General features: G+C 43.2%; 1 protein-coding gene across 1 annotated transcript in view; it reads right to left on the bottom strand.

Annotated features, from left to right (window-relative positions):
- Positions 1 to 19171, bottom strand: part of KIAA1549 (KIAA1549 ortholog) — a 141756-nt gene that overhangs the window by 60667 nt on the left and 61918 nt on the right. Inside the window, exons 4-10 of the mRNA XM_027538424.1 lie at positions 15772 to 18465; positions 14434 to 14522; positions 13197 to 13374; positions 11044 to 11174; positions 8645 to 8828; positions 5723 to 5782; positions 4396 to 4544 (exon numbers count right to left, since the gene is read on the bottom strand). Coding sequence (XP_027394225.1) covers positions 4396 to 4544; positions 5723 to 5782; positions 8645 to 8828; positions 11044 to 11174; positions 13197 to 13374; positions 14434 to 14522; positions 15772 to 18465 — 3485 coding nt within the window. The remainder of the gene's footprint in view (positions 1 to 4395; positions 4545 to 5722; positions 5783 to 8644; positions 8829 to 11043; positions 11175 to 13196; positions 13375 to 14433; positions 14523 to 15771; positions 18466 to 19171) is intronic.

Below are 19171 nucleotides of genomic sequence, written 5' to 3'. Positions count from 1 at the left end.
TCCTGTTTTTCAGCCACTGTTGAGTCTTCCAAATTTGCTGGTGTATTGAATGCAGCACTTTCACAGCATCATCTTTCAGGATTTGAAATAGCTCCACTGGAATCCCATCACCTCCACTAGTTTTGTTCATAGTGATGCTTCCTAAGGCCCATTTGACTTCACACTCCAGGATGTCTAGCTCTAGGTTGAGTGATCACACTATCATGGTTATCTGGGTCATTAAGATCTTTTTTGTATAGTTCTGTGTATTCTTGCCACGTCTTCTTAATATCTTCTGCTTCTGTTAGGTCCATATCATTTCTGTCCTTTATTGTGCCCATCATTGCATGAAATGTTCCCTTGGTATCTCCCTTGGAAACAAATGGGCATAGGATATGAATAGATATTTTTCCGAAGATACACAAATGGCCAAGGGGTTCATGAAAAGGAACTCAATATCACTAATTATCATGGAAATGCAAATCAAAACCACAGTGAGATATCACCTCACATCTATTAGAATGACTTATCAAAAGCATAGGAGATAAATGCTAGTGAGGATGTAGAGAAAAGGGAACCTTTGTGCACTACTGGTGGGAATGTAAGTTGGTATAGCCACCATGGAAAATAGTGTGGAGGTTCCTCAAAAATTTAAAACTAGAACCAGTATATGATCCAGGAGCTCCACTTTGGAGTACATATCCAAAGTAAATGAAATCACTGTCTTTGAAAAGATATCTGCACCCCAAGTTCACTATATTCAACAGGCAGGACATGGAAGTAACCTAAGTGTCCATCTATGGGCAAATGGATAAAGAAAATGGGACATGATACACACACATGCATGTACACACACAATGGAATATTACTTATCCAAAAGAAGCAGAAAATCCCATCATTTGCAACTATATGGGATGAACCTTGAATGCATTACGCTAAGTGAAGTAAGTCCGACAAATACTGTATTATCTCACACTTGTGGAATCTAAAAAAGTCAAACTCATGGAAAGAGTAGATTGGTGATTGCAAGTGTGGAGGGGAAGAGAAATGGGGTGATGGTGGTCAGAGAGGGTACACTTCTAGTCATCAAGTTCTAGGGATCTAATGTATAGCATGGTGACTACAGTTAATAATATTGTACTGCATACTTGCTGCTAAGAGAACAGACTTAAAAGTTCTCACCACACACACACAAAAATATGTGAGCCATGGATGTGCTAACTAATCTTACATTAGTAACTGTTTCACAATGTATATATAAATCAATGGAGAAGGACATGGCAACCCACTCCAGTATTCTTGCCTGAGAAATCCCATGGATAGAGGAGCCCCTTGCAGTCCATGAGGTCACAAAATAGTTGGATGTGACTTACCAAGTAAACAACGTGCATAAAGCATATCATCATACTGTACACTTTAAATTCACACAATGGTATAAGTCAGTTACTTCACAATCAAGTTGGAAAAAATCTCATAAATTCATTATCTGCTGGGTCAAACAATACTTTGATTTGTCCCCAAATTTGTATCTCTCTGGTGTTAACAGGGAAGTCCTGTTACATCAGTACTTCAGAATCTAGGACACTTGATATATCACAGTTTTGCATAAATATAGCTTTCTATTTTGTTTCTATTTCTCTTAGTAATATGCAACAACTTTATGGCCCCTTCAGACTCCAGCAAAATAGTGGACTGACATTCTGAGAGAATGATCAACGGTAACCCCAAGCCCTCTATTTTAGACACATAATTTGAATGTTTGGTCTCTACATTTGCCATTGGCAAAACGTAGCTGCTACTTTTCTAGCCACAATACAGAACTGTAACAGTGCCCTGTGCTCTGGACATGGCTGTTGGCCTCTTTCTTCACCACTGGAAACTTCTGGCAAACTTTGGGCCACTATTTCATGATTTCATTGTGAATGCCTACTTCCAGATCATGTATAAAGATCCTTAACATAGGTCCAAACTCCCATCCCTGGAGAACCTATTCTTTATACCTCTCATCTTAAGAATGGCTCACCTGTTCAGCCCTTCATTTGCTGTTTCTAGGCTAGTTTCTTGACCACTTCTGCTCCCTAACCACCTACTTCCTCCCCCAGAACTGTGCTGTAGTAGCTGATTTTCATTAGCCTTTAGGATGGAATACTACAAAGGGCTACTGAAACACAATAGATTATATCCCCCTGCCTGTCTACCTACGTGCCTATTTATTCCATTTTAAAGTTTGGATAAGTTTTAGAAATGCTTCTTCTTGCAGAAACCATACACCTAAATATCCAGTGACATCTACCTTGATTAAAAATTCTACATGCTTCTCTAATCTGAAAGTAAAAGTCTGTAAAATCTAATCCCAACATCCTTTCTAGATGACTTCTTATCAGATTCATATCTGAAATCCATAAAACCAGGCTGTGACAGTCATCATTTGGGGCAACACTTTCTATTTTATTTTAAAAAAATATTTTCTGATTAAAATCACATATTCAACCATACAAATTATATGCTCATTGGAGAAATTTTGAAGAACAAGAAAAATAAGGATAAAGAATATAACAAAAATCACCTGAAACTCAATCAACCAAAGAAAATCATTGCAAATATTTTGGCATATTCCCTGTCACTTTTTTCATAATATGTACATTAATATTTGGATTACATTGCATATATTCATTTGTAGCCTCTTTTTACTTGAGCTTTTTTCTATATTTCCTCACTAATTAAAAAAAAATGATAATGGGACATTCTAACATAAAGATTTCACTACTGTTTATTTGCCCATTCTCTAATTGCTGGACTTTGAGTTTGTTTTAATATTTTCACTTTTACACATTATGTTTTTTTTTTTTAATTTTAACACCAAAAATACTTTTGTGTTGAGGTATAGCAGATTAACAACATGGTGGTAGTTTCAGGTGAAAAGGCACTAAACCATACATATAAAACATGAATCCATTCTCTCCCAAACTCCCCTCCCATCCAGGCTGGCACATAACATTGAGGAGAGTTTCATGTGCTATACAATAGGGTCTTTACACATTATGTTTTTTTTCTTTTTTTTTTAATTAAATTTATTTATTTGCTTTATAATATTGCGTTGGTTTCTGCCACACATCAACATGAATCAGCCACAGCATTATGTTTTGATGAAAAGTCCTGGTTGTACATAAATCCTTGCCTACGTCTCCATGTTTGGTCACTCTAAAGTGGAAGACATGGAGGGTATGTTTTCTAAGCAATTTATTAGATGGCACCATTAGCCCAGGATGACTTGGTTAACTTTCACAGATTCCACATTTCTATCTTAGGGAACTTACACAACTAATAAAGCATATCATTATGGAATTTTATGGTCCTCTACAGCTATTTTATGTGCATAAATTAACCTCCACCCAGACCTTGAGCTCTAAGAAGCCAAGGCTGCCAAATAAGGCAAGGCTTTTTATGTTCATTTTTATTCTTAGTATTATAGTTATTTGTTTAATATTGCTCTCATTTTTTTTTTTTTAGTTTTTTAATTTCTCCATATTCTATAGCATCTGGCAAAGTAACTAGTTTAGAAACCTAACAACCACCTTTCTGGGAGGGAAAATAAAGTGCAACATATACAGGGGAAAACTTGGTAAAAGAGCTGAGGGATGATGGTGATGCCAGTTCTCAGCAAAATGGCCAGCTCCCCACCCAAGTGTCAGCTTCATATCTTTCTCTCTAAAGCCTCTAAACCACCAGCCTCCATGTCTCTGCACGCTGGGGTTTCACCCTGGCTTCTTGTCTCTGAAATGACATAGCTCTAAATATCCCATTTCCCTAGCTTTAAAAGTCAGCATGTGAAAGACGAAAATCCAAAATAACGTCATTCATATCGAGATGGGAATTAATTACAGCCTCAACCCCCAACTCTGAGTATGTGCATTTTTAAATGGGTCACTTTTCAATTCAAATGGATCTGTCATTGCAACCTTTCTGCCAGTTTATGTAGTGAAGACAACTTGGGTAACAAGAGACAATCAGGGCTGGCGGGAGGTGGGGAAGACAGAGTGCTGGAATAGAGGACAGTACATTTTCCTCTTTCCCATCTCTCAAGGTCTCTCACAGCTGAATGATTTATCTCTACGATGCTATCAATAATGTGTACCATTCCATAAAATCAGGTCATCCAATGGCAATCCACTTATACATTCTTTTGCTGTGGTCCCCACAAGGCCATTTGCTGCACTGACCACTTATTAAGGACTCGGGAAATATCTGTCCAGACTCTAGCGGAACCAAAATCCTGACACATTCACTGCTGCTTAAGAGAGCAATCAGTCTATTTATCAACACTTTTCTCCTGGCATTTTCCATTTGCGTGAAAACATGGCCCATTTTTAGATGGCTGCTCTCTCCTTCCCCTCCCTCCTCCTCTGGCCTTCTTACCTGCACCATGTTGTTCCCAGCAGTGATGGTGGCCCTTCTCCACATCCGCCTTCTGGTGGAAACTTCACTGAGCAGCTGGGCCAGCTTGCGCTCCATCTCAGCTTGAAACACTTCATTCTGGAGTTGCTTCTCAACAACACCCAGGAGGACTACATTTAAGGTGAAACACACACAGGCCCCCAAACAAGTTAACAGTGGAGAGGAAAGAGTGTGTATAAAGGAAATTAACACAGGCTTACTATAAAACGCCAATCCCTAGGAAGGAGACATTAAAGGGGGAAAGAGGGAAGACGAACGGGGTGTGAGAGAGCCTCAGGGAGGGTAGGTCATGGGTCTTATCTCTAAAGTTCACAAAGACTGGTAGCCAGAAGTTCCAGGAGTTCAGCAATGCAGGGGCTTTGGAGCTAAGAGCTCCTACACAAGATCAAATGCTTTGTCTGCACTGTTTCAAAATTTCTGTAAATGGTCTGAACTCATATTCTATCTTAAGATTCAGACTCATTAACTGACTTGAGATAAGGAGGCCTGTCTTCAGACATCTGGATTATCTAAACAGACAACGGCTTCTCAGCATGGTATAGAAGAAAAAAGTGAGTTTTTCAGCCAAAACTGGCTCACATCCCCTTTGAAATAGGACCACATGCAAGTCACTTAACCACTAGGAAAATTATTTCAAAAATAAGGCCACTGTACCATGCAAAGAGGTGGGGCCTTTATCAGACATCATGTTGTACATGAGCAACAAGAACTTTCAGGGCCCAGGAACCTGTCCATAGTGATGATCCCCACTTTGCAAGCTTCCTCCATGACCAGTGAGGTACCAGGCTGCTCCCACACTGTCATAGGCTGGGCATCTTTTACTCTTTTGTGTCCCAAGTTAGAAAGCCTTTATTTGCAATTCCACGGCTATGAATATCTGATCCAGGCCCACAAGACTTTAAAACATGCTTCTTAACTGCTCACCAAGTTACCTTATTTGTCCTTATCAAACCAGACATATGAGGCTTTTAGGGGAAAAGAAGAGAGCCTTGCTTTGGAACCTTGTCCTGTTCTGGTCAGAAGATTGTCAATTCCTGTTAGACTTTGTCCTGGACTTGACATATGAATTTTAAAGAAAGCCAATCCTTTCTGTGCCATAACTCAGTGGGACATATTCTCGTGGTCAAATCTGAATCCCTTTTCTCATTCATTCTTTTGCCAAGAATCTAAGGTACATGTTGCCCTGAATTTAGGACTCAGAAACAGGAAAGGCAGTGTCCCTCTCAATATACCAGCACAGGCTTCTTCCTCTTACAGTTTCTCAAAACATTATGTAAGTTAAACATACCTGTTCTTACCCAGGAGGACTTCAACAGCTGAGATAAGTTGAGCTGCGGGTACTGGAAGGCTATAAGAAGGAAAGAGTTAGAAAAGGAGAAAGATCTGTTAAAAAAAAAAGTTTGCAACAGTCAGAAAGGTGAGTGTTCTAGGGAGCGAGGGATAAAGTCACAATATGCCATCTCTCCTTCACTAATCAGCTCTGTCTGTGGGCGCAAGGCTAGAGTGCCAGGCTGGGGTGAAGGCAGAGACAGTGACAGGGTCCTGAGCACATCAGCCTCTAGGAGAAAGAGGAAGAAAAGGAAAGAAAGGGCGACATCATGAGACACTGTTTCACAGAGCTCACCCATAAGCTCCCCTTGAAATGTCACAGTTCCAGAGCAACCAGCTTTCACTCCGTGTTCCTCAGAGCCCTGGAAATTCCCAGCAGTGACTCAGCCAGGGTAAAGTGACCCAATGTCTGGCATACCTATTAGTTCATCCATACCTGCACAATATATCACTGAAAGCTGCTATTCGTAAATAACAATTTCATCCCTGTCTACTTCTGCATTTTACAAGTTATTCTTTTTCATTTAATTAACACTACACTAAAATACGATAAGGGCTTCCCAGGTAGCTCAAATGCTAAGGAATATGCCTGCAATGCAGAAGACCTGGGTTCGATCCCTGGGTCGGGAAATCTCCGGGAGGACGGCATGGCTACCCACTCCAGTCTCTTGCCTAGACAATCCCATGGACAGAGGAGCCTTGCAGGCTACAGTCCATGGGGTTGCAAAGAGTCGACACAAATGAGTGACTAACACACAAAACACAGTAATAATCATTAAGCCATTTGGCTGTTCCATTCTGAAAAAGAATTTGATATCTTTCTTTCCCCTTAACTTCAACTCTGGAATCTACTGTTTTTTTGAAGTAAATATTTCCCCTATCCTGACTCCACTCCCTTTGTACTGTGAACTGAACTGTTTCCTCCAGGAAGGAAGGTTTTGGTGGTTTTCATTTCTGTTTCTTTTTTCTTCTTAAATGTACACACAGTAAACCTTGGTCTTTTTACTGCATATGTAGGTTGGTGCTGTATATTTAGGACTTCCCTGGTGGCTCAGACGGTAAAGCGTCTGTCTACAATGCAGGAGACCCGGGTTCGATCCCTGGGTTGGGAAGATCCCCTGCCAGTCCAGGACTATTGCCTGGAAAATCCCATGGACAGAGGAGCCTGGTAGGCTACAGTCCATGGGGTCACAAAGAGTCGGACACGACTGAGCGACTTCACTTCACTTAGGTTGGTGCAAGCATAACTGCGGTTTTGGACCATGATTTTTAATTCATTATAACTAGTCTCAAACACATCTTTATTAATCAAAATAGGAATCATTACAATCAATACATCTTTGCCAATGAGAAATAAGTTTGTTTATTCCTGTAGTGTGAAAACCCATGCTTCAGGATCTGATGAACTCTTGGAAAGCATTTTCTGCATCCTGCTAGTGGTGGAAGCATTTTCTCTGCAGAAAGTTGTCAGGATGCTTGAAGAAATGGTAGTCGGTTGGCGAGAGGTGAGGTGAACATGGCAGATGAGGCAAAACTTCATAGCCCAATTCATTCAACTTTTAAAACATTGGTTGTGCGACATGTGGTCAGGTGTTGTTGTGGAAAAGAACTGGGCCCTTTCTGTTGACCAATGCTGGCTGCAGGTGTTGCAGTTTTCAGGGTATCTCATCAATTTGCTGAGCATACTTCTCAGATGGAATGGTTTCGCCAGGATTCAGAAAGCTGTAGTGGATCAGACCACCAGCAGACCACCAAACAGTGACAATGACCTTTTTTGGTTCAAGTCTGGTTTTGGGAAGTACTTTGGAGCTTCTTCTTGGTCCAACTGCTGACCTAGTCATTGCTGGTTGTCGTATAAAATCCACTTTTCATCCCACGACACAATCTGATTGAGAAATGGTTCACTGTTGTTGTCTAGAATAAGAGGACACTTCAGATGACAATTTTTTAAAAATTTTCAGTCAGCTCACAAGGCACCCACTTATCGAGTTTTTCCACCTTTCCAATTTGCTTCAAATACCGAATGACTATAAAATCGTTGATGCTGAGTTCTTCGGCAACTTCTTGTGTAGTTGGAAAAGGATCAGATTTGTTGATGGCTCTCAACTGGCCATTGTCAACTTCCGAACTATGTTCCTCATCTTCAAGGCTTTCCTCTCCTTTGCAAAACTTCTTGAACCACCACTGCTCTGTACATTCATTAGCAGTTCTTTGGCCAAATGCTTTGTTGATGTTGTGAGTTGTCTCTGCTTTACAACCCATTTTGAACTCAAATAAGGAAATCACTCGAATTTGCTTTTTGTTTAACATCATTTCCATAGTCTAAAATAAATATAAAATACACAGCCAGTAACAAGTCACTAGCAAAAAAAAACATAAAGTGAGAAATGGGCATTAAAACGATGTACAACATAACCAAATTTATTTAAGAAGGTATTCCGATATCAAATGGCAAAGTTCAACAGTGCAAAACCGCAATTACTTTTGCACCAACCTAATAGTTTTATGGGTTCTGACAAGTGCATAGAGGTGTGTAACCACCACCATAATATACAAGACACTCTCATCACTACCCCCTCCCCCTACTCCAAGCTGCTTTCTTCACATCCTTCAGCCCTGGTAACCACAGATTTGTTACTCGGTCCCTCTGGTTTCACCTCTTCCAGGACTGGTATAATCTTGGATAGCACCCTTGGCTCTCTGAAGAGAATAACAAAGCAAGCCTCAGGGCAGAGGAGGGCTCTGGAGGCCCACCCCCACGTGATCTGAGAAGCTCCAGTTTTATCTGATTTATATTCTGGATTTCTTCTAGCTATTCTGTTTGAAGAAGTCCACCAACGCAAGCATTCGCAGCCACATTTCCCGGGAGAGCACCACTCACGTTCAGCGATCTGCAGCACCGGGTACCCCAGGTAGAAACTGAACTCCACCACGCTCAGGTTTCTGAGCAGCTCGCTCACTTCAGATCCATTCAGAAACCCCTGCGAGCCTCTGACAGCAAAGACGATGTTCACTGGGCCCCGGCGAGGAGCCAGCCTCGAAGATCCCACAGTGATATTCAAGATCTGAAAGAAAGCAATTGGAATAAGATAAATTAAAACCTCTAGCTCAAGGCCTGACTATGATTTCTCTCTCACAATTTCCCTCACCAAATTTTTTTTTAAGAATATTTTTAAAGGAAGAATAATTGGCTTCACAACCAGGTTCCCTTTTGTAATAATTTTAAACCTTCAGTTTATTGAAAACATTTTTTACATTAAGTAGAGAACTGAACACATACATGTATTTATAGTTTCTCCCCATTTCGTTCCCACCCCAAATCGCACTGAAATAATAATAAGATGAACAAAGGGGAATAAATCTACAAAGACACCGAGAAAAGAAGAAAACCAGAGATTCTGTCAAATTACTGGAAGCTGGAGGCAGGGTGGGAATCATGTTGATACAAACCAGAACAGAGGGAACCAAGACCCCAAAACACACACATGCACAGACCACAGTGGACTGAGAAGGGTCTCCTCCAGAGGCCCCAGGAGGCCTCCTCCCAGAGATCTGCAGGAACTGAGACCAGAGTGGGCTGCAGGACAGCCAGTGGGGTCACTAGGTAAAGACTGGGTGATTCAGGTATCTCCCACCCCTCTCCCTTCCCATGTCACACCCAGGCCGAGTCAGAAGGGCTAGCAGCCCCAGCTTCACCCCAGGAAGCTGAAGAACTGCTCCCTGAGGAAGATGAGCTCCTGGTCTGAGAGGGCCCAAGACCTGTTGTGGGGCAGCCTCTAAGCAGGAAGGTGGATGAAAATAACCACAGTGCACACAAGAGACAAAGAAGGAAAAAGCATGAAAGAAGGAGCTGTTCTGCCATAAAAAATACATCAACACACCCCATCCCCAGGATACAACCTCCTCATCTCATACGACGGTTGCCTGCCCCTGACCACATACTGCCTGGTACCCAGGGCTCCAGTGAACTCTCCTATCAGGAGAGAGGGCTGATGTAGACACAGACTCTACAGCTGAAGGGGAAAGGTGAACAAGGTCCTAAAACCACCTTCTTCCTCATTCCTAAAGACAACCACTAACAGTCAGCAGATGTTTACAGAAAACTAATAGCATGAAAGTGAAGACCCAAGATAAACACAGAACAATGGCAAAGAATGCAGAGAAAACTTAGGACGTGGAAGACAACTGATTAAAAATTCTAATTAACATCCTCAGAAACTTCCAAGGGACTATTGTAACATCATTCAAGACAAGCCTGCATTATTATAGGAAGCCTGCAATGAAACAAAGAGCAAATAACAATGAAAAACAAATGACAGCTAAAAGAAAATTCAATAGAGGAAATGAATAACGTAATGAAGACTGAAGACTGAAGACACAGCTGAAGACGATATCAATAACTAGGAGGACAAGATTTAGAAATCTGTAAAAGCAGGGAATTTCAAAAACAGGTAGAGGGACTTCCCTGGTGGTCCAGTGGTTAAGAATCCACCTTCCAATGCAGGGCACTTGGGTTTGATTCCTGGTCGGGGAACTAAGATCCCACATGTCACAGGACAATGAAGCCCGTGTGCCTCAACTCCTGAGCCTGCCTGTGCCACAACTAGAGAGAAGCCCTCACGCCGCAATGAAGAGCCTGCACGCCACAACAAAAGACCCCGCATGCTGCAACCAAGACCTGACACAGCCAAAAATATATAAATAAATTTGAAAGAGAGAGAGAGAGATGGAAAAAGTAAGAAATATGCATGGGGGATACAGGACCACCAAGATCTTTTTAACATGAATTTGAAAAAGAAAAAACAAAGAATATGGAGAAATAAATATCAAAGAAACGTAAAAACATCAGTTTCCATGTAGTACAAAGCCTGTTCTTTGATTTGTACTATATTCTGTTCATACAGTGAAGCACTGTATTTCATGGTATTCCATAAAATGAAACTCCAGTGTATTCAAGCACTCCCCTCATTGGATATTTAAGTTGATACTGTTCTTTTTTAGAACATTCTTACATTTCCCACATAGGCTCCTCCCTCTTCAGCTCACCATATCTGAGCTCCCTGGTTATTGCACCACTCTGCAATCTTTCAAATATACTTAGCCTACTCACGCTCTGTGGGCTCAATGCCATGGAAAGAGATGCTCTCTAATCCATGAGAACCGAATCTCCTCTGCTGGAGGGAATTAGTAAGAGTGAAGTGTGTCTGAAACTAAACATTAAGAAACGGGTTCTTCTTTAAAAGATAAAGCATCTTGTTCTGCACTCAAGGCTGTTCTCACCTGCACCGTGAGGTTATACCTCCCCTGGTGGTGTTTTCTCACTTCTGAGAGAGCTATCATCAGGCCTTTCTCGATGCGCTGGGTGAAGTTGCAGAAGCCGGTGTCCACACTTTGAGGCACAAACTGGAGTACTGAAAAAAAGGACAGCAACACAGTCCCCTGAACTAGGCATTTCTTCAGTATTTAAAATGAGGAGAGGGACAAAACAGTGTCTAAATCAACAAACTCTGTCCCATAGTACACGGTTAAGTTCTATAAAATTATTATCTTACTGAAGGATAGTTGATGTACATGATTATGTAAGTTTCAAGTGTACAACGTACTGATTCACAGTTTTTAAAGGTTATATTTCATTTATAGTTATAAAATACTAGCTATATTCCCTGTGTTATACAATATACCCTTGTAGCTTATTTATTTTATATATAGTAGTTCGCGCCTCTTAATCTCTTACATCTATATTGTCCCCACCCTTGGTTCTCTCTGCTTGTCAACACTAGTTTGTTCTCTATGAATCCATTTCTTTTCTCTTTTATTCACAAAGACACAGTATTTGTCTTTCTCTGTCTGACTTAATTTCACTTAGCATAATACCCTCTAAGTCCATCCATGTTCTTGCAAATGGCAAAATTTTCATTCCTTTTTATGGCTAAATAGTATATAAATATATAGGGATTCCCAGGTGGCTCAACAGTAAAGAATCTACCTGCCAATGCAGGAGACACAGGAGACACAGGTTCAAACCCTGGGTCAGAAAGACTCCCTGGAGGAATAAATGGCAACCCACTCCAATATTCTTGCCGGAAAATTCACACAGACAGAGGAGCCTGGCAGGTTACAGTCCATTATATATATATACACACACACATACATATCACATCTTCATCCATTCATTTGTTGACAGGCACTTGGGTGCTTCTATGTCTTGGGTTATTGAAAAAAATGCTGCTCTGAACACTGAGGTGTATGTGTCTTTTTGAATTAGTGTTTTCATTTTTTTGGATACACATCCAAGAGTGGAACTGCTGGGTCATACGGTAGTTCTATTTTCAGTTTTTTGAGAAACCTCCATACTGTTTTCTGTAGTGGCTGCACCAATTTACATTCCCACCAACAGTATACAAGAGTCCATGATGTTTTATTTACATATATCATATCACGGAAATGTGGAAAGCCAACTGTACCAAAGGACTACATGCAATGTGAAGGTGACTCATACCATTTTAAAATGGAAAATATCTAAGATAATAACTGGGGCATCAAAAGATACAACACCGAAACATTTGAAATATAAATAAATTCACTAGTGATGAATTCTTAAGTATGTATGGGTGAAATGACATGGTATCTGATATTGTTTTAAAACACTCTAGCTTCCTCAAAAAAGTCTCTGTGAGATAAACAAAATTGGAAAAATGTTTGTATGCACAGATGTGGGCTAACTACAGTATTCTTTCTACTTCTGTATGTTTTTAAAAGTCCATAATAAAAATTTAAATGACATTAATGAATTACTGTTAATTTCAGGGGGTGTGACAATGATATTGTGAATAGAAGTGTGTATGTATGCATGTGTATGTTTTATGTGTGTGCATATATGTTTAATAGTCTTATATTTTAGAGGCACAGGCTGAAATATTTATGAATGAAATGACAAGAGGCCATATCAAAATAACGTGAGAGGAGGGGGTTTATCTGGGGACAAAGATGTAACAAAACTGGCTAGGAGTTGAAAACTGTTGTGTGTTAGTCACTCAGTTGCGTCTGACTCTTTGCAACCCTGGGGACTGTTCCTTTGTCCCTGGGGATTCTCCAGGCCAGAATACTAGAGCGCGTTGTCATGCCCTCCTCCAGGGGATCTTCACAACCCAGGAGCTTCCCAATCCAGGGCTTGAACCCAGGTCTCCTGCATTGCAGGCGGACTCTTTACTGTCTGAGCCACCAATTGTTGAAGCCATACAATGAGTAACTAGGGGTTCATTATATTATTCTGTGCACTTTTATATAAGCTGGAAATTCGCCATCATTATAAAGTTTTTTGAAATTCTGAATAACAAGTTTTGACACAATCCTCCCCAAACTATTTTAAAACATAAAAAAGTGAAATGAAATTCTATTTACAAATCAGAACAACTATACTTAAGTCTTCTTACCTGTTTGAACTTGGAACCTGGACTCTGGCACAAGGAAGGAAGGTTTCACAGCCAAGATTAAAGGAGTTTGGTCTCGTACAAGTTTACTATTTATAAGTACATTGATGACAGATATTGCCGTGTAAACGAAGGGACCAGATGTTACCAGAAAAGTGAAGTCAGCAAATAGCTCATAAACCTATAAAAATAAAGACAAAAGACATTAATTAGAAAATTTGAGGGTAACATTACCCAAACTAAAGGAAGTTGTATTGAGTAGAAAAATAACAAAGTTAAAAAAATAATTTTAAATGAAGGGGTATGGCTTCAGAGATAATTAAAATTTTATTTTAATTTATTTTAATTATTCACATATCCATCAAATTTCTCAACAAAAGCACAAAATTACAAGAGCAAGGACTGTGAAAAAGAAGAATAGTCAATAACAGGAACCAAATAAGGAATTCAGAAAAATTCAAGGTGTTTTATTGTATTTAACCCACATAAAAAGGAGCACTGACTCTATTAAGCAGAGCTATCCACAAGAAATATGTGAGCCACATATGTAATTTTTAAACTTCTAGTAGCCACATTTAAAAATATAAACAGGTGAAATTAATTTTTAAAACATTTTACTTAAACCATATATGAAATATCATCTCAATTGTAGGCAATGCAAAAACATGATTAATGAGATATTTTGCATTCCCTTTTGCACTGAGTCTCTGAAATCTGGTGTTTATTTTGCATTGACAGCACATCTCACTCGGGACAAGCCCCATTGCACGTGCTCAACAGCCACACGTGGCTCACGGCTCCGTTCAGGATGGCGCCAGCCTAGAACGTGGCTTTGTGAGCTCAGCAGGGGACAGGAGGCACCAGCAGGCGTCCAGCATAAAGCACCTAGAAACCCATCTCACTCAACGCACAGAAACATACATACACATTCCCTCTAAACTCTCATCCGAGCGCTTTCATGTAAATCAAAGGAAGCAAGATCCTTAGGCCATCACCCCAGACTCGAGTCTTAGAGCCCTTTGCTCCCACTCTGCCAACACGTCTGATGGACTAAACCTGGCCTCGTCTGGGGTCAGAAAGGCTTCCTTGGAGAACCGGATGGTTGAGGGGTGATCCAAAGGAAAAGAAGGTGTGCACCAGGAGGAGGGAGGGGGAAAGAGGAAAACAAATGTCCTGCTCCCACTAAGACGAGCAATCCACCCAAGCTCCCCGTCCAGATTTCCACACCATGCAGACCCACCTTGAGCTCCACCACGCGGTTAAAGTGGGTCCTCAACACCTCTTTGATGGATGTGATGATATACTCCTGCACGGCTCTGCGGGCCAGCACTGCAAGGCAGGTTAGTGTCATTATGAACGTGCAGAGGACCCAAGGGCTCCCCTGGTCTCAGTGTGGAGAAAAAAGACCCAGTGCGTTCTCCTCCCTCCTCCCAGTTCCACCTTCCCTGACCACTCGGCTCCCTGCCTGCTCCTCCTCTCCTGCCATCTTCTTCCTTTCTATCCCTCATCCCCATCCCAAGCAACATGCAGAACCAGGTTGCTGATCAACCGCACATTATACTTCAGTGCATATGAACAGGACACTGGCTTGATGCACACTTGCCACTTCTCAGAGGAAAAGTGGGACAGTCTAATGGGAGACCACAGTCGCCAGACTTGTTCAGACATGACATCCGGGGTACTCCGGGTTCCTGCGGCTAAAACAGCCAAGCAGCTGCAAGAGAAGCTGCTGCCTGTTGGCCAGTAACTCAGACAGCAGGCTGGGGAGAAGGTCAAGGTCTGTGACCCAGTTCAGAGGATACTAAGTCACCCCATGTTGCTCTCCTTGGCTTCTCTGATGGCTCAGATGCTAAAGAATCTGCCTGTAACGCAGGAAACCCGGATTCGATCCCTGGCTCAGGAAGATCCCCTGGAGAAGGGAATGGCTACCCACTCCAGCATTCTTGCCTAGAGAATTCTATGGGCAGAGGAGCCTGGTAGGCTAGTCTGTGGGGTCGCAAAGAGTCAGACACCACTGAGTAACTAACACTTTCATATAAAAACAAAGTTTCCCCTCTTTTCCAGGAAAAGTGAGAACAGTAAATGAATAAGAAATTGCAGTGGAGGCCCTTACACATTTGTCCAACTAACTGCTTGAACTAAACATGAAGGCATTTTACTTTAACTGTGTCATCTCTGTATCCAACGGGTTATGAACTCCAAAGACAAAGATCCCAGCAAACACTTCTAAGGCTCATCTAAATCTGTTTTCATTGCTGCTAATCTGTAATATTTTGCGGGCACTTACTAGATAAGCCAGGCACTAGGTTAAGTATTTTATATGCATTACCGCATTGAAATCTCTATAACAACCCAAAAAAGTTAAGTGCCACCATCCTCCCTGTTTAACAGTTGTGGAAACTGAGGCTTAGAGAAGCTAACTGTCTGGAGAACTCACGGGAGCTGGTAGAGCAGTGAGGAGTTGTCTGGATCCAGACCTTATACTCTGCCCCAAAGCTGCACATCATATACGCGTTTCGTATCAGCACCTTTGGAAGATCACCCCAACTGAGAGAAGGGACGTGAAGCAGGGGCTTACCAGTTGTGATCAAATAGGCATCAGGAACTGTAATATCACACACGTATGGCGACTTGGTGGTGACCAGCGCTGGAGTATGAACTGATGCTTCGGGAGTGGGGGTGCTCACAGGATGAAGGGACAGTGCGGGGAGAACTGTGCCGCCCTCGTGGAGATCCTGACTGGCAGTTCTGCTGTTCAGGGTGGTGTGGCCAGAATTCTCAGGGGCACCACTGGTATCAGATATGCTTGGTTCAGTGGAGGTGTTCCTTGGTAGATCCGCGGGTGTGAAGGACGGCCCATGCGAACCACCTGCAGGCTCTGCAGGCAGAGGCGAGGGGGTCACGTCAGAAACAGACGAGGATGCTGACGGCAGGTGCCCGGCAGTGACCAGCACTGTGCTGGCAGGGGTGACTTCCGAGAAAGAGGGTAAGACAGACATGTGATCGTTTACAGCACTGAGATCACCAGAAGGTGCCGGGGTTGAAAAGAGAGAAGGTTCAGTTAGAACAGGGGAAGTAGGAACAGCAGTCCAAAGTGACATGAAGTGAGAGTCAGCAGTCAAAACGGGCTCGGAGATGGAGGGCACCAGGGTGGTGACTGCAGATTCACGGGACGTGAGTGAAGACTCAACAGAGGAGGTAGTTTCAGTGAAAGCTGAGGTAAAATGAGCTTCAGTGTCTGTAAGCAACACTGTGGGCGCTTCAGAAAACTTCAGGGAATCAGAGGGGAAGCTGGAGTGTCGTGACATTGCAGAGTAACCAGGGAGAAGAGTGAACGTGCTTAAAAGAAAGTCTGAGCTTGGCCAGGGCTGAGAAAACTCCAGGTTTGTGGAACCGGGAACAGAGGGCTGCGGTGACTGAGAATTGATTGCGTCACTCAATGTAGGTGTCTCAACCAAGCTGGAAAACGCCTGAGAAACAAAGGTAGACAGATCCCTTGACCTCAGAGATGGAGAAGCAAATACTTCCGAAGATGGAGGGACGCTGCTGCTGTATTCCAGCGGTGGAGTAGAGAAAAAGCTGGATGCAGAACCCCAAATACTTGCAGTTTCAAGTTGGGAAAAATTGACAGGTTCTCGATCCGGGAAAAGTGAAGACTCTGCCGGCGGGTCCAAACTGTAAGATGTAAAAAGACCTGGTCCGCTGACGGCGAGCGACGGTGTGTTTCTGTTTGCTGTGATGGGGTAAGAAGAGTCGAGAAGGACCCCGGGGGTGACCGAGGATGGCACGGCTGTCACGCTGGACGGCATCACTTGAGCGACAGAGGCGGAGCCCAGAGCAGCATCAGGTGACACAGGCACCGAGGGGTGGCCGTGGGGAGGGTACACCTGCGCAGTTACAACACTGCTCATCTCCCCCTCGGCTGCAACACTGATGCTGGTGGCTGAGATTTCCCCGGATGGAGAAGAGAGAGGAACCATCGGCCTGGAGGGGAAAAGTGTATTAAATTCTTGAGAATCTTCCTCAAATTCAGAGAAGTCCGTGACGACACTGCTCAATGGAGAGATGCTGCTGGCTTCCAAGGGGGTGGGGGACAGGGTCTCAGCACCATCGCCCGATCCCGTGTCCTTCTCCGTGAGGCTCGTTGACAGCACAGGCCGGGACAACACCGCAGCACAGGACACACACCACGTGTACGGTCTGAACGAAGACACCGGGCTCCAGACATGAGAGTCACCCACACCACTTGGGACCACTGAGTGGCCAGGCAATTCTGATGCCTCACTGGAGTCGCCAGGAAGAAAGGGGTTATGTGACACACCAGCTGATTGAGCAGAAAAGGATCCAGATGCCAGAGGAGTTGGAAACAAAGCCCAACGTGCACTGCTGCTGCTGAAAGCAAGGACCATCGGCGACAGAGCTGCAGGACGGTGCAGGACGGTGCCTGGAGAGACGGTTTTGTCTAGACTCTGACCCAAAGCAGTGGTGACATCAGGGTACCTGTCCGTATCTGTGGCCAGAGCATCCTCTGGAGACGGTGAGACCTGCCCTGACGGGGGAGATGGCTGCTGAGTAACATCATCACCTGGTGGCCAGGACTCGGAAGACTGCGAGCTAAGAAGGAGGGTTCCTGAGCCCTCTGCTCCTGAAGCCACGATCTCCGGCAAAGTCCTGCTTGACACGTGCCCACAAGCATCAGAAGGATAAAACACCAAATTCCTACTAGGCATTGGAATTATGCCCTCAGAAGTGGGAAAAGCTGACTGAAAAGCATTGAAATGCCCGGGGAGCTCAGCATGCGTGGTTGGTTGTTGCTCTGTGTTTAGCCAGGCTGACGTCACTTCTTCATCTTGTAAAGGTATGACGGGTAACGATGGAGTCAGCACGGACTCTAAGGTTTCTTTGGGCGGCTCTGGAGGACTGACTGTGACGTATCGTACCGGAGAAACCACACGGGAGGTGGTCCAGTAAGTCTCTGGCAAGAAGTTGTCCATTTCATCGTCATCTAGGACCTCGTTGCTCGTCACTGCCACATAATTTTCCGCAAAGATGCTGGGATCTGCTGTACTTTGGGTCCATTTTCCTTGGTTAAAAAAGGCTGTATCAAAAGTCATGGTGGATGGAGATGATGTGACGTGGAGAGAACTGCTTTGCAGGGACCCTGGAGCGGTTTCTGTTAAGGCCACGTATGCAGTGCTGGGCACAGCACTTTCCCTCGGCATGAGCTCCACGGAGGAGAAAGAAAGATTGTGCTGTTCCAGAGGGAGCTCATCTAAGAAAATAACAGCCGAGTTCAGTTGAAAGGCAATGAAAAGTCACACTGATAACATTTTGTTTCAGATATGAAAATATTCTCCATCAACAGATACCCACTCATTGAATATCCACGGTTCAAAAACAACCAAATGAAAGCCAGAACTTGCCAGTTAACTGTCAGCATACTACTAGCAAACATTCATAAATTTGAGCACCACTTTTTACTTAAGCATGTTGTGTTGTCTGTCTATATACACACATTGACATGTTCCTCCTGCCTTATCACACCACCACAGAATACTATAAATAGAGGAGGACGTACAGAGCCATCTCATCTCTTCTCACTTATCACTGAGAAAGAGAAGTTCGGAGAAGGTAAGTCAATCAGTTACATGACCACCCAGCTGCAGGTGGAGCTGGAATCTTAGTAGAAGCCTGCCTTGATGCCCAAGCCCGTTTTCCTATTCTTTCAGAAGAGTTGGCTCTAATGAGAAATGAACATGACTACTTTGACAGCACCACCAGCTATGCAGGGAAGAGAGTTCAGCAGTTTCCTAGTTATAGGACCTTCCACATCCAGGCTGCAGACTACCTCCAGGCTCACTTCTCATCCTTCCCAGCTCTACTCTCACACCATCCCAACTACACTCTGGCTCAATGAGCTACCTGCAGTTCCCTAAGCCCAGATCCTCTGTGGCTCAGTGATCTGCACATCCCTCTCC

Source organism: Bos indicus x Bos taurus, chromosome 4 (assembly GCF_003369695.1).
Source record: "Bos indicus x Bos taurus breed Angus x Brahman F1 hybrid chromosome 4, Bos_hybrid_MaternalHap_v2.0, whole genome shotgun sequence".
Lineage (NCBI taxonomy): Eukaryota > Metazoa > Chordata > Mammalia > Artiodactyla > Bovidae > Bos > Bos indicus x Bos taurus.
Note: the sequence above shows the minus strand (reverse complement) of the source record. Positions and strands in the feature narration are given on the sequence as shown.